This window comes from Nerophis ophidion, linkage group LG12 (assembly GCF_033978795.1).
Source record: "Nerophis ophidion isolate RoL-2023_Sa linkage group LG12, RoL_Noph_v1.0, whole genome shotgun sequence".
Taxonomy (NCBI): Eukaryota; Metazoa; Chordata; class Actinopteri; order Syngnathiformes; family Syngnathidae; genus Nerophis; species Nerophis ophidion.
This window is the reverse complement of record NC_084622.1, coordinates 48,314,052-48,329,457: the sequence shown is the minus strand read 5'-3', so window position 1 is coordinate 48,329,457 and position 15,406 is coordinate 48,314,052. Positions and strand designations below refer to the sequence as shown.

Here is a 15,406-nt window from a genome sequence, read left to right as displayed (position 1 = left end):
GACACTAGTGATTTAGGGCTATATAAGTAAACTTTGATTGATTGATTGATTGATTTTAATAAGCAAACTGAATGCACATACAATCTGTAGACTTAGAAAAACTCTATTGATCCACAAGGGAAATAGCAAAAACAAAACAAAAAAGCAGTCCACTTCAAAATATTACTAATCCCTAGAACTATTACAAATGAATAAGAATGTGTACCAAATGTGTTGCTTTTACAGGTATCGACCTGTTCAGGGTGCCAATTCAAGTAAAACTGAGGGGTACCATATTTACGATATTTTTATTGCATGTAATGTCACGTACGGTTGCAGACTTTACACAGCACCTTAAGTCTGGATAGACAAATCAATTGTGTAGCAAGCTTTTTTTTCTCCCCGCTCAGGCAATTTTCAAAAGTGAAACCACTGCAATACACTTTGTACCGGAGTCTACCAGCCCTCACTCAGTCACACCTACATGCAAACGCTGCTTCACTGGTCTGCTGACAGGGACACAAAAAACGAGAGCATGCATGTTCTTATTGCCTCGCTCTGGCAGCCTGTGAATTTTAGAATTCATTTTAAATTCATTCATATATATACATATATGCTGTAAACTGCATACATACATACCTACATACATTCATACATAGCATATTGTTTCATCTGTGATGTATAATGTTTTCCTTTAACATATTTTATTCATAGAGAGACATTAAAGGCCTACTGAAACGAGATTTTCTTATTTAAACGGGGATAGCAGGTCCATTTTATGTGTCATACTCGATCATTTTGCGATATTGCCATATTTTTGCTGAAAGGATTTAGTAGAGAACATCCACGATAAAGTTCGCAACTTTTGCTTGCTAACAGAAAAGCCCTGCCTCTACCGGAAGTCGCAGACGATGACGTCACATGTTGATGGATCCTCACATCTTCACATTGTTTCTAATGGAAGCCTCCTACAAAAACAGCTATTCGGACCAAGAAAACGACAATTTCCCCAATAATTTGAGCGAGGATGAAATATTCATGTTTGAGGATATTGGTAGCAACGGACTATAAAAACAAACAAAAAAAAAAACAAGTTAAAAAAAAAACGCGATTGCATTGGGACAGGATTCAGATGTTTTTAGACACATTTACTAGGATAATTCTGGGAAATCCCTTATCTTTCTATTGTGTTGCTAGTGTTTTAGTGAGTTTAATAGTACCTGATAGTCGGAGGTGTGTGTCCACGGGTGTCAATGTCTCAGGGAAGTTGACGGCAGCTTCATGGGCGGCACAAGCTCAGCTTATCTCCGGTAAGAAGCGACTTTTTACCACAATTTTCTCACTGAAACCTGCTGGTTGACATTTGGTTGGGATCCATGTTCGCTGTGATCCATAGTAAAGTTTAACCTCCGTGAATTTTAAACAAGGAATCACCGTGTGTTTGTGTGGCTAAAGGCTAAAGCTTCCCAACTCCATCTTTCTACTTTGACTCCTCCAATATTAATTGAACAAATTGCAAAAGATTCAGCAACACAGATCTCCAAAATACTGTGTAATTATGCGGTTAAAGCAGACGACTTTTAGCTGTGTGTGTGTGCAGCGCTCATATTTCCTAACAGCCCGTGACGTCAAGCGTACACGTCATCATTACGCGCCGTTTTCAAGAAAAAACTCCCGGGAAATTTAAAATTGCAATTTAGTAAACTAAAAAGGCCGTATTGGCATGTGTTGCAATGTCAATATTTCATCTTTGATATATAAACTATCAGACTGCCTGGTGGGTAGTAGTGGGTCTCAGTAGGCCTTTAAGCAAACTGCATTTTATTGTGCAAAAAGAAAGCTGGAGCCAAAATGTTTATTTTTTTATTAGGTTGAAGGATGATAACTCACTCCGTCAAATGCATGTTTGCACACAATTTACACAGACTTACTAAGTGTGGTCACTCCGTAATTCCGTATGTTTTACAAATAATGAACACTTATCTCCTTTATTCCTGTATGCACAAACATAGTCGGTAAAAAGTTGTTTGTGTTAAACCCCAAACTATGAACACGTGCGACCTTGTTTTTTGGGGGTAGAAATCAGCTGGCGGCATCAGGTGGTGAGCGTTGACTGTTGGGATCCTAACGAAGGAAGGGTACAAATACAAGCCACAAAACCCAAGACAACATCGATTCCAGAATATGGAGGTTTGACTTCTGGTAACAGATGCCTGAAGCTGTGAAAGTAAAACACAAACACACACGGCAGTGTGTCTGGGTTTTTGGCTCCAGGGCTTCCCTTGTGCCCCCACACAGAGAGGACCCCCAAGAGACCGACGCCAGCTGAGACTGAAAAACAAGGTAGGAGCGCAGCTGACACTCGTGCACACAGGCTCAGCTGTGGGTCTCAAAAGAGAGTTCAGCATTAGAAATAAATAGGTGCATAGACAGAAGATGCTGCTGCAAGGGCCAAACATATACAATGGTAAGACTTAAAATATATATTATGCATAAATATTTCATGTGATTGTTTGACTAGGTAATGCTGGAATTGGAGTCAGGTTGACATCATTGATCTTGTCTGTTGAATTAGGAACTGTTTAACTGAACAACGTTGTGTTGGAAATAAGTCATTTTGATCTTTACTAAGTGACTTTTTCTCTTTTCCTGTCTCTTCAATATCAATGTATTGTGAAATATCTTTACTCTGTACTGTTCAATTTTCCTCTGTCTTCACATATATAATTTATGGGGTAGAGCTCTCCATCTTTTCAAAATGACAAATATCAATCAATCAATCAATGTTTACTTATATAGCCCTAAATCACTAGTGTCTCAAAGGGCTGCACAAACCACCACGACATCCTCGGTAGGCCCACATAAGGGCAAGGAAAACTCACATCCAGTGGGACGTCGGTGACAATGATGACTATGAGAACCTTAGAGAGGAGGAAAGCAATGGATGTCGAGCGGGTCTAACATGATACTGTGAAAGTTCAATCCACAATGGATCCAACACAGTCGCGAGAGTCCAGTCCAAAGCGGATCCAACACAGCAGCGAGAGTCCCGTTCACAGCGGAGCCAGCAGGAAACCATCCCAAGCGGAGGCGGATCAGCATCGCAGAGATGTCCCCAGCCGATACACAGGCAAGCAGTACATGGCCACCGGATCGGACCGGACCCCCTCCACAAGGGCGAGTGGGACATAGAAGAAAAAGAAAAGAAACGGCAGATCAACTGGTCTAAAAAGGGAGTCTATTTAAAGGCTAGAGTATACAAATGAGTTTTAAGGTGAGACTTAAATGCTTCTACTGAGGTGGCATCTCGAACTGTTACCGGGAGGGCATTCCAGAGTACTGGAGCCCGAACGGAAAACGCTCTATAGCCCGCAGACTTTTTTTAATAAATATATAAATATATAAATAAATAAATATATATAAATATATATAAATAAATATAAATAATTGACAGTCTGGAAAAGAATCAGGCTGCCACTTAGCAACTTCTGTGTCAAAGAAATTACATGAGAGGAACACCTATACACATACATATATACAACCCCCCCCCCAAAAAGACGGCGCTTAGATGACAGTATATGTTGTTCCAAAACCTGTACGTACCTTTCAGCATTAATGGTGCCTTCACAGATGTGTAAGTTACCCATACCTTGGGCACTAATGTACCCCCATACCATCACAGAGGCTGGCTTTTGAACTTTGCGTCGATAACAGTCTGGATGGTTTGCTTCCCCTTTGGTCCGGATGACACAATGTCGAATATTTCCTAAAAAAATTTGAAATGTGGACTCGTCAGACCACAGAACACTTTTCCACTTTGCATCAGTCCATCTTAGATGATCTCGGGCCCAGAGAAGCCGGCGGCGTTTCTGGATGTTGTTGACTAATGGCTTTTGCTTAGGATAGTAGAGCTTTAACCTGCACTTACAGATGTAGCGATGATAGATAGATAGATAGATATTACTTTATTGATTCCTTCAGGAGAGTTCCTTCAGGAAAATTAAAATTCCAGCAGCAGTGTACAGAGTTGAGGTCAATTTAAAGAAAAAAGTAAAAAGTAAATAATGGGGGTTTAAATGGAAACAAAATAGAGAAATATTACAAAAAGAATAAAAACAATGGGAATAACAATATAACAGTAAAATAAGAATATAACAAGACAAAGTAGGCAGTAGTGACCATGTTATAAAAACGTATTGCAATGTTATTGTTTTGCATCCCCTGTCATCCTAGTACCCCCCGTCCCCCGTCCCAGAGAGGAGTTGTACAGTCTAATGGCGTGTGGGACAAAGGAGTTCTTGAGTCTATTAGTCCTGCACTTGGGATGAAGCAGTCTAGCACTGAACAGGCTCCTCTGGCTACTGATAACACTATGCAGAGGGTGACTGGCATCATCCAGGATGCTCACTAGTTTGTCAACAGTCCTCTTCTCTGCCACCATCACCAGTGAGTCCAGTTTCATTCCCATTGTAGAACCGGCCCGCCTGATCAGTTTCTCAAGTCTGGAGCTGTCCTTCTTAGATGTACTGCCCCCCCCAGCACACTACCATGTAGAACAGAACACTGGCAACCACAGACTGGTAGTGCATCCACAGGAGTTTTCTACAAATGTTGAAGGAGTGCAGTCTCCTGAGGAAGTACAGCCTGCTCTGTCCTTTCTTGTACTGGTGGTCTGTGTTAACAGTCCAGTCCAGCTTATTGTCCACCCAAACCCCGAGGTACTTGAATGAGTCCACGGTCTGTACCTCAACTCCCTCGATCACAATAAGTTGTGACCGTGGACTCGACCTCCCAAAGTCAATGACCAGCTCCTTGGTCTTTGACGGTAGTAGAGCTTTAACCTGCACTTACAGATGTAGCGATGAACTGTATTTAGTGACAGTGGTTTTTTTAAAGTATTCCTGAGCCCATGTGGTGATATCCTTTAGATATTGATGTCGGTTTTTGATACAGTGCCGTTTGAGGGATTGAAGGTCACGGTGACTCAATGTTGGTTTCCGGCCATGCCGCTTACATGGAGCGATTTCTCCAGATTCTCTGTACCTTTTGATGATATTATGGACCGTATGTGTTAAAATCCCTAAATTTCTTGCAATTGTACTTTGAGAAACGTTGTTGTTAAACTGTTTGACTATTTGCACACACAGTTGTGGACAAAGGGGTGTACCTCGCCCCATCCTTTCTTGTGAAAGACTGAGCATTTTTTGGGAAGCTGTTTTTATACCCAATCATGTCACCCACCTGTTCCCAATTAGCCTGCACACCTGTGGGATGTTCCATATAAGTGTTTGATGAGCATTCCTCAACTTTATCAGTATTTATTGCCACCTTTCCCAACTTCTTGGTCACATGTTGCTGGCATCAAATTCTAAAGTTAATGATTATTTGCAAAATAATCATACATTGTCAAATATGTTGTCTTTGTAGCATATTCAAATGAACATGGGTTAAAAATGATTTGCAAATCATTGTATTTCGTTTATATTTACATATAACACAATTTCCCGACTCATACGGAAACGTGGTTTGTATATATATATATATATATATATATATATATATATAAATCTTTATGAACTGTGTCATGCATTAACATAGTATTGCAGTGCAGTGGATACCTGCTATGTTTGTTTCCAGTAATGTTAGTGCTCCAAGAAAACTAGGCCTGGGGATGTGATGAGGAACCCTGAAATATTTATACTGCATCCCTACATGTGCTTCTCATGGGGACTTTATTTCTTCCTTTATTTTGTCACATATGAATATTAGTCATCCATTCACATAACGCTCATTTTTTTCCACCTCTCCAAGGCCTAAGTCCGATGATGGCAGAGGAAAGCTTGGAGACAGATGGCCCCCGATCATCCATGCCGGCTGAGCTCCACCATCCTCATTCCAAGTACTCTCAGTGGAAGTTTAAACTGTTCAGAGTGAAGTCCATTGAGAGGGCCCCTGCGCCCAGTGAGATGCAGCCGGAGAACGAAGCCATGGCAGGCATCTGTAACCCGAGTATGGCGTTAGATAACGGCGTGAGTCCAGGTTGTGTCAAGGAAAATGTTAAAGGGCCTGGCCAAAAAATGGATTTGAGGCTAGAAGAAATGGAAAACCACATGAACCATCTCAGGTGATTTATTTACATAAACCTTTTACAGTTGTCACTCTTTTATCACGGTTAATTGGGATCGTACATAACCGGGATGAACATATTATTAAGAAGTAGGATTATCAATAAATTGAATATTTTCACAGATCATAAAAAGCTATTTCCGACTTTCTAAATATATATAATTTTAACATAATAATAGTCCTCTAAACATGAAATAACATCCATATAGTCCCCCTTTACACTTATTTCACCCAATATAGTAGCCTTGAGTATGTTCTACTGCATACGTGCCAACCTTGAGACCTCCGATTTCGGGAGGTGGGGGTGGGGGTCAGGGGCGTGGTCGGGGGTTGGGCGGAGGCGTGGTTGGGGCGGGGGGCGTGGTTAAGAGGAGAGTAGTATAATTCACCAACGCAAGTATTTCATATATATTTTATATATACATATATATGTACATATATATATATATACACACATATATATATATATATATATATATAAGAAATACTTGAGTTAAAGTGAATTCTAGCTATATATATTTATTTTATTGTATATGTAAACAAAAGAAATAGTTGAATTTCAGATGGCACCTATCAAATACACAGTAATAAAAACACAGTTGTTCTACTAACTACTTAGTTTCTAAAAAAAACAACAACAACACTTACCTTTCACTATTTCAGTAACCTTTGTTCTGCCGTGGCTTCAGAACAGACTCCCTAATGTTCCTTGACTGCACTTAAATGTAGAATATATGTAGAATATATTTATGTTATTCATATATTATATATTGTATATATAATACATTATATATATATTATATTATTTATTATTCATATATTATATATTGTATATATAATATATTATATATATTATATTATTTATTATGGGCTTCACGGTGGCAGAGGGGTTAGTGCGTCTGCCTCACAATACGAAGGTCTTGCAGTCATAGGTTCAATCCCAGGCTCGGGATCTTTCTGTGTGGAGTTTGCATGTCCTCCCCGTGAATGCGTGGGTTCCCTCCGGGTACTCCGGCTTCCTCCCACTTCCAAAGACATGCACCTGGGGATAGGTTGATTGGCAACACTAAATTGGCCCTAGTGTGTGAATGTGAGTGTGAATGTTGTCTGTCTATCTGTGTTGGCCCTGCGATGAGGTGGTGACTTGTCCTGGGTGTACCCCGCCTTCCGCCCGATTGTAGCTGAGATAGGCGCCAGCGCCCCCCGCGACCCCAAAAGGGAATAAGCGGTAGAAAATGGATGGATGGATCATTGTTTATTGTGAGCAAACTGTGGTGCTGAATATCCCCCAGGGATCAATAAAGTACATTCTAATCTATTCTATGTACAGTAGATGGCAGTATTGTCCTGTTTAAGTGGGTCACAACATTGTTGACTTCTCATGGAGCTTTAGGGGGCGTGGCCTCCAGCTCCGTGTGAATTTCGGGAGATTTTCGGGAGAAAATTTGTCCCGGGAGGTTTTCGAGAGAGGTGCTGATTTCCGGGAGTCTCCCGGAAAATCCGGGAGGGTTGGCAAGTATGTTCTACTGTTAGTTACATTACTCACCGGTAACAAAGGATCCTCGAAGCATCACATTGGTGTAGCTGTCGCCCGTCCACTAAAACATGGCAACAGCATAAAAATACTTCATCACTTCCGGGGTAATTTATTAGGTTAAAACTGGGCTTCCATAGTTGAAACCACCGGCTCGTTATGTTGTGAAAAACTGGGGCAACTTGACACTCGCAACAACAAAAATGGGACCCATTACGTACCTGCTTGCCACTCAGCTTTAAGGGCTGGAATTGGAGGTTGAATCACTGGTGCTGCTCACTGCTCCCCTCACCTTCCAGAGGGTGGAACAAGGGAATAGGTCTATTGCAGAGGGTAATTTCACCACACCTGGTATGTGTGTGACTATCAGTGATAATATAACTTTTAACTTTGATAGTTTCAATTAAAAACGTTAAAAAAAAAAAATCTGCAATGTTGAAAACACATATATGATTGTTGATCTCTTTTTAGGTGTCTGTGCCGCCTTTGTGGAACCACTTTAAGAAAAGTCAAAGGCCCAGTCTATGATGTCCATGCAGCTTTGGATGACGAAAGCAGGAATTCCCTTCGCAAAATGGGCTGCTTGTCAACAAAATGGCCAGATGTCATTCTTAAAGTCTTCAAAGTGAATGTGAGACATGATACAGAATCCGTCCATCCTCTTTCCTTCTGCCATCGCTGCTGGACAATAGCCATGCAAGGAGGGGGTGTTTGCAATTTATCCAGGACCAATGTCCCAGAATGGAAACCTCATTATGCCCTCTGCCACATTTGTTCACCCACGAAACATTTGTACCAGCGGATGGGAAGAAAAAGGATCAAAGTCACTCCCAGGGCCCACTGCTTAGGGAAAAGAATAAGGTTGGACCAAGGCCACAGCACTGTCAGCGGTGAGAGTCGGATTCTGAGACCGTTTGGAGGCCATCTTCATGGTCCTGTGCTAAAGGGATGGAGAAGTCCCAGTGTCCAAAGAGATCACTGGGTGAGGACCATCACACATTGTCAGAAGGAGCACCTGAGTAGCAAGCTTATGTCTGAGAATCTCCCTGTTGACTTCTTCTGTTCTTTTACTTGCATGGTGTGTGACCATCTGCTCTCTGACCCAGTTCAAGGCCCCTGCGGGCACCTGTTCTGCCGCAGCTGTATCATAAAATACAACCACATTATAGGACCTCACTGCCCGGCCTGCAACTTACCCTGTGCCAACAATGACCTCATTCTTCCTGCCAAAACTTTTTTGTCGGTCCTATATTCTCTTTTTTTGGTCTGCCCGAGAGATGGCTGTGGCCGACAAGTAAGACTAGACTCATTTAAAGCTCACTGTACGGACCATGATCTGCAAATGCAGGATGCAACGAGACAGCAATCATCATATCTTGACAACTACCTGATAACCAATAAAGGAGGACGACCCCGGCAGCACTTGCTATCGCTCACACGGCGGGCCCAGAAGCATCGACTGAGGGAACTGAAGAATCAGGTGAAGGCGTTTGCAGAAAAAGAGGAAGGTGGCGACCTGAAGTCTGTGTGTCTGACGCTGTATCTGCTGGCACTGAGATCTGGGAATGAACATCAGAAAGCAGATGAGTTAGAGGTCATGATGCAAGGTAAGAGGCTATTAATCAGGCCTTTGTTCAATCAGTGTACATCCCTCATACCTCCTAAAGACACAAACAGCTTAATTAATTAGTTCTCATTTATTTCGGGCATAATCTAAGGGCTCCACTCTTCTCTTAATTAACGAGTTGAAAAGTTCAGTGTGTAAAAGTTCAGTATTTTAAAAAAAGGAGCTTTTCTGTGCTTTTGATTGAAACGCTTTTCATGCTTGTCCATCCCTGTCTATAGTACACCACCGTTGTTGTTCTCCAGCCCTCACTCTCTTTCTGCCTGACTGTCAGTCTTTCATTTTTATACTCCCTTTGATATGGAATAACACCTCTTGTGAAGGGGCTGAATCAGAACACCAGCAGCTCTTGTATGTGCAAATGTCACAGACAACACCAACTTCCCCATTTGGGAATTGAAGCCAGCTGTTATCTGTTTTTATCTGTAGCCAATACATATTTTTTTTTGCCAGCTTCGCTGATTTACCCCTCTGGCCTATTATAACATTTGGAAATTAGTAAATTGTATATTTTGTATCCATGAGCTTCTGTGCTCTGAATAACAGTTTTGGTGTTTCCAGGTAGTGGTCAGAAAGTTCCATAGTAAACAAAATAGTCTCTGCAGCTAAAATTCACATTTTGGTGCTAACTAGTTATCTGGATGTCCCCTTTGCATTTCTTTCTTCTTGCCTTTTAAATGAGTTTTATTTTGCCTATTTTTGTGTTTGACTGAAACTCTTTAATTTGTCTCTTTTTGCAGGCAGGGGCTTCGCGTTGCATCCGGCTGTGTGTTTGGCCATTAGGGTCAACACTTTCCTGAGCTGCAGCCAATATCACAAAATGTACCGGACTGTTAAAGCCACGAGTGGCCGCCAGATCTTCCAGCCCTTGCACACTCTCCGAGCTGCAGAGAAAGAGTTACTCCCTGGTTTTGACCAGTTCGAATGGCAGCCAGCTCTCCAGAATGTGTCTGCAGCTTGCAACGTTGGCATTATTGATGGGCTCTCTGGATGGACTTGCTCATTAGATGATGCACCAGCTGACACCATCACTCGAAGATTCCGCTATGATGTGGCTCTGGTATCAGCAATAAAGGACCTGGAGGAGGACATTGTTGAGGGGCTGAGAGACATAGGGATGGAAGACAGTGCCTGTACCCTTGGTTTCAGTGTTATGATCAAAGAATCTTGTGATGGCATGGGAGATATCAGTGAAAAACATGGAGGGGGACCGGTTGTTCCAGAGAAAGCTGTGCGTTTCTCTTTCACCGTTATGTCTATTTCGGTTTTTCGAGGTGAAAACAACGAGGAGGTTACCATTTTCACTGAGCCAAAGCCAAATTCCGAACTTTCCTGTAAGCCCCTGTGTCTGATGTTTGCGGATGAATCGGACCACGAGACACTCACAGCTCTCCTAGGGCCAATAGTTGCAGAGCGTAATGCAATGAAGAAGAGTAGGCTCATCCTATCCATAGCTGGCCTGCCTCGATCTTTCCGCTTCCACTTCAGGGGCACGGGATACGATGAGAAGATTGTACGCGAATTTGAGGGCCTGGAAGCCTCAGGCTCTACCTATATATGCACGCTGTGTGACTCCAGTCGAGTGCACGCCTCTGAAAATATAGTACTCCACTCAATTACACGAAGTCATGATGAGAACCTGCATCGTTATGAAATCTGGCGAACCAACCCTTTTTCTGAGTCTGTAGAGGAATTACGAGACAGAGTCAAAGGGGTCTCTGCCAAGCCCTTCATGGAGACCCAATCCACATTGGATGCATTACATTGTGACATTGGCAACGCCACCGAGTTCTACAAAATTTTCCAGGATGAAATAGGAGAGGTGTACCGAAAAGAAAAGCCCAGCAAGGAAGAACGGCGCAGCTGGCGGGCAGCTGTAGATAAAGAACTGAGGCAGAAGCTAAAGCTCAAACCAGTGATGAGGATGAATGGCAACTATGCCCGCAAGCTAATGACCATGGAGGCTGTGGAAGTGGTGTGTCAGCTGGTTCCCTCAGAGGAGAGGAGGGAAGCCCTGAGGGAGCTGATGAGGCTTTACCTTCAAATGAAGCCTGTGTGGCGCTCCACCTGCCCAGCCAAAGAGTGTCCTGACCAGCTGTGCCGCTACACCTTTAACTCTCAGCGCTTTGCTGACCTCATCTCCTCTACCTTCAAATACAGGTATAATGGCAAGATAACTAATTACCTGCACAAGACTCTGGCCCATGTTCCCGAGATAATAGAACGAGATGGGTCTATCGGAGCCTGGGCAAGTGAGGGGAACGAGTCAGCAAACAAACTGTTCAGGCGTTTCCGTAAGATGAATGCACGTCAGTCAAAGGCCTATGAACTCGAGGACGTCCTGAAACATCACTGGCTCTACACCTCAAAGTACTTGCAGAGGTTTATGGAGGCTCATAAGGACTCCGCAAAAGCCCTGCTTGCAACCACTGACCCAGCGCAGACATTCAGAACAGTGGAATTATGTCCCAGGAGCTGATTGATTGTTCTTAATGTGAAATTAAGCCTGAAGATTTGTTTGATTTTACATTGGTAAGACTGATGTCCCTACATTGTGAACAAGTGATTTAATAGTCTCTTTATTATATTTTGTGCTGTTTTCCTAAAACTTTTATATTATACCATCATTCAAAAACTGCATCATCATTAACTTTAAACTTACTTTGTTTAAGCCTCACTAATCAGTATTTCAAGACTGCTATGTTTTATGACGTGTGTGTCTTACCCATAACCTATGAATAGTGTCACACACACACTTTCATTTGGTACTGGCAAAATCTTTCTAAGCCATGATTTATGGCTTATTTTATTGTATTGTAAGGATGTGACATATTTATAGAGTGGATATTTATGGAAGCAGAAGAAAATGCTGTGAATCATCGGATGGGAAAATGTGTTTAGATGACCACATTTGTGGCCACTGTATGTTGATTTAATTTTTACCTGAAGGAAATGTAATCACATAGACTTTAATGTTTTTTTTTGTTTCACAGGTGCCTTTTGAAAAATCTTAATGTATTGCTTTATCCTGGCATCCCTGTGGTAGGATATATGCCAGGTCACTTTGAACTGTTTCTTTTTTGTGGACATTAGATGATAGATCATACTTATTAGACACCTTCACATGAAATAAAGCATGTAGTGGCATTTTTCATACATCCAAAAAATGCAATTTGTCCGACGTGAAGCCAAACACAGCCCATTCCTTCACAGGGAGATTTCTTTAGCTTGGTATAAAATCCAGCAGTCGGTTGGGTAATAGTGGCTGAAGATGGACGATGGACAGAAGGATGTTATGTAAACCGAGTTTCTTTGCAACTTTATTTGTTTGATTGATTGCATTGCATTTTCTTGTCCTTGACATTTGTAGCTGTCTGACAAGCAATTTTGTTTTTTTTATTTGATTTGATTGACTGTTTGATTCTGTTTTACTGTCATGTGCAACCATACACAGCAGAACTAAAATATCACCATTTCCTGTCATGGTTGTCACAGGCCTCCACAGACATCATGTTTTAAAATGCTTTCTATTGCGGCTTGTCTTGAATTTGGATTTTGATAAAGTATATTGCATTTCCAAAGTATTGGGTGATGGATGCTTCACAAACATTTCCATCTCAGCCTTCCTCATTTGGTGTTTTCTGTTAACACTGAATTTCAGATATTAGTTTGCACGCCGCAGAACATTATCTGTTTGTTTTTTGAACACTTTTTGAAAAAAGTCTGAATTTTACACAATATTATCTGTGGAATTCTCATGTACCATTATTAATGACTAAGTCTGTCAAAGTTGACGTGTTAAGGCATGTGATTAATAAAAAAAAATGCATTTATCATATATAATCACCGGTTAATCATGCAATTTGTTTTTCTTCAAAGAGGTCACATTATTTTTGTTTCAATTTTTAACACTTCATTTTGGTTTTCAAAACATGTCAAAATTGGTGAACATTTTTGCATTGATTTTGCTGTACAGACCCATCTTCTCCTCATAAAAACGGTTTGTTTTTCAGAGGCGGGGTTGTTAGATGGAAATGAAGCCCTCCTTACCACGGTGACTGGGCTTTCGACCCTGCGCCGACAGACCTGTTTAGTAGTTGATTTTTGTTTTGCTAAGATTTTATAGAATATGGACATCGGTGATCGCCAACCGCCTTGTAATTTTTATTTGACTTTCAACACATCACAGCATCCTAGATGATATAGCGAGACCGTATTTTTTTGTCTGCTCATAGAGGAGACAACGTGGACAGAGAGATAAAGGAAGGACGCCAGGCTGCAAATCTGGTACGAGACGCTGGCTAATGGTCAACTTCGACTGAGTCCTTAGTCTCTCCAATGCTAAATCTTGGACGTATGTATGTGTATATTGCAATAAAAAATGTTTCTATTCCATATCATGTTATTACTTTTCTTGCACTGCTGGTTTGACCACTTGTAAACAATAGCGGCTACATAAGCTACATTGCGATCGTGGCAAACACTTACTCAGTGGCCTAGTGGTTAGAGCAGGGGTCGGGAACCTTTTTGGCTGAGAGAGCCCTGAAAGCCAAATATTTTAAAATGTATTTCCATGAGAGCCATATCATATTTTTTTAACACTGAATAGAATAGAATAAAATAGAATAGAAAAGACGTTGTCATTATATTTGCATATAACAAGATTAAAGACCCTCATTTCCAGTGAGGGTTGGACTCCGCCAAGGCTGTCCTTTGTCACCGATTCTGTTCATAACTTTTATGGACAGAATTTCTAGGCGAAGTCAAAGCGTTGAGGGGTTCCGGTTTGGTAACCGCAGGATTAGGTCTCTGCTTTTTGCAGATGATGTGGTCCTGATGGCTTCATCTGACCGGGATCTTCAGCTCTCGCTGGATCGGTTCGCAGCCGAGTGTGAAGCGACCGGAATGAGAATCAGCACCTCCAAGTCCGAGTCCATGGTTCTCGCCCGGAAAAGGGTGGAGTGCCATCTCCGGGTTGGGGAGGAGACCCTGCCCCAAGTGGAGGAGTTCAAGTACCTAGGAGTCTTGTTCACGAGTGGGGGAAGAGTGGATCGTGAGATCGACAGGCGGATCGGTGCGGCGTCTTCAGTAATGCGGACGTTGTACCGATCCGTTGTGGTGAAGAAGGAGCTGAGCCGGAAGGCAAAGCTCTCAATTTACCGGTCGATCTACGTTCGCATCCTCACCTATGGTCATGAGCTGTGGGTCATGACCGAAAGGATAAGATCACGGGTGCAAGCGGCAGAAAATAATTCCCTCCGCCGGGTGGCGGGGCTCTCCCTTAGAGATAGGGTGAGAAGCTCTGCCATCCGGGAGGAACTCAAAGTAAAGCCGTTGCTCCTTCACATCGAGAGGAGCCAGATGAGGTGGCTCGGGCATCTGGTCAGGATGCCACCCGAACGCCTCCCTAGGGAGGTGTTTAGGGCACGTCCAACCGGTAGGAGGCCACGGGGAAGACCCAGGACACGTTGGGAAGACAATGTCTCCCGGCTGGCCTGGGAACGCCTCGGGATCCCCCGGGAAGAGCTAGACGAAGTGGCTGGGGAGAGGGAAGTCTGGGTTTCCCTGCTTAGGCTGTTGCCCCCGCGACCCGACCTCGGATAAGCGGAAGATGATGGATGGATGGATGGATGGAAGATTAAAGACTCTAACTTAAGGTGCGGTTGTGGGAACAAATATGGGGTAAAATAAATAACACAAGATGTAATTAAGGAAAAACTAACAATTGAAATAAACAGACTACTATCTATTAAAAATAACAAACAATCCTGTACAATTTAAAAAACACTATATAAATACAAAATACTGTACAATATACAGAACAAGACAAGAGTACCGAAGTACTAATACAACTAAATCCGTGCATTTTTTAAGTAAAACCAACATTTTTAGAGTATACTAAGTCTCTAATTCTTTTTTTAATAACATTGTTATTGCTTGAACAGGTGCGGTAGAAAACGGATGAAAATGTTTTATATTTTGAACGTTATTTTTAACATTGTGATTACCAGCGGAGTTATTCATTACTTATCGTGTTAAGCAATGTCAGCTAAGGTTTATCTGAGAGCCAGATGCAGTCATCAAAAGAGCCACATCTGGCTCTAGAGCCATAGGTTCCCTACCCCTGGGTTAGAGTGTCCGCA

At 42.1% G+C, this 15,406-nt stretch overlaps 1 protein-coding gene across 1 annotated transcript; it reads left to right on the top strand.

The window, feature by feature from the left end:
- Window positions 1-2,166: 2,166 nt before the first annotated feature.
- Window positions 2,167-13,631, top strand: LOC133563507 (V(D)J recombination-activating protein 1-like). Its single transcript, XM_061917669.1, has 4 exons — window positions 2,167-2,322; window positions 5,791-6,103; window positions 8,111-9,246; window positions 10,004-13,631. The coding sequence occupies exons 2-4, from the start codon at window positions 5,802-5,804 to the stop codon at window positions 11,740-11,742; spliced, it is 3,177 nt and encodes a 1,058-aa protein (XP_061773653.1). The 5' UTR covers window positions 2,167-2,322; window positions 5,791-5,801; the 3' UTR covers window positions 11,743-13,631.
- Window positions 13,632-15,406: the final 1,775 nt, after the last annotated feature.

Coding starts and splice junctions, on each gene's coding strand:
- LOC133563507 (XM_061917669.1), top strand. CDS start 5,802: ATGATGGCAGAGGAAAGCTTGGAGACAGATGGCCCCCGATCATCCATG. Junction 6,104..8,110: donor AACCACATGAACCATCTCAG/GTGATTTATTTA, acceptor ATCTCTTTTTAG/GTGTCTGTGCCGCCTTTGTG. Junction 9,247..10,003: donor GTTAGAGGTCATGATGCAAG/GTAAGAGGCTAT, acceptor CTCTTTTTGCAG/GCAGGGGCTTCGCGTTGCAT.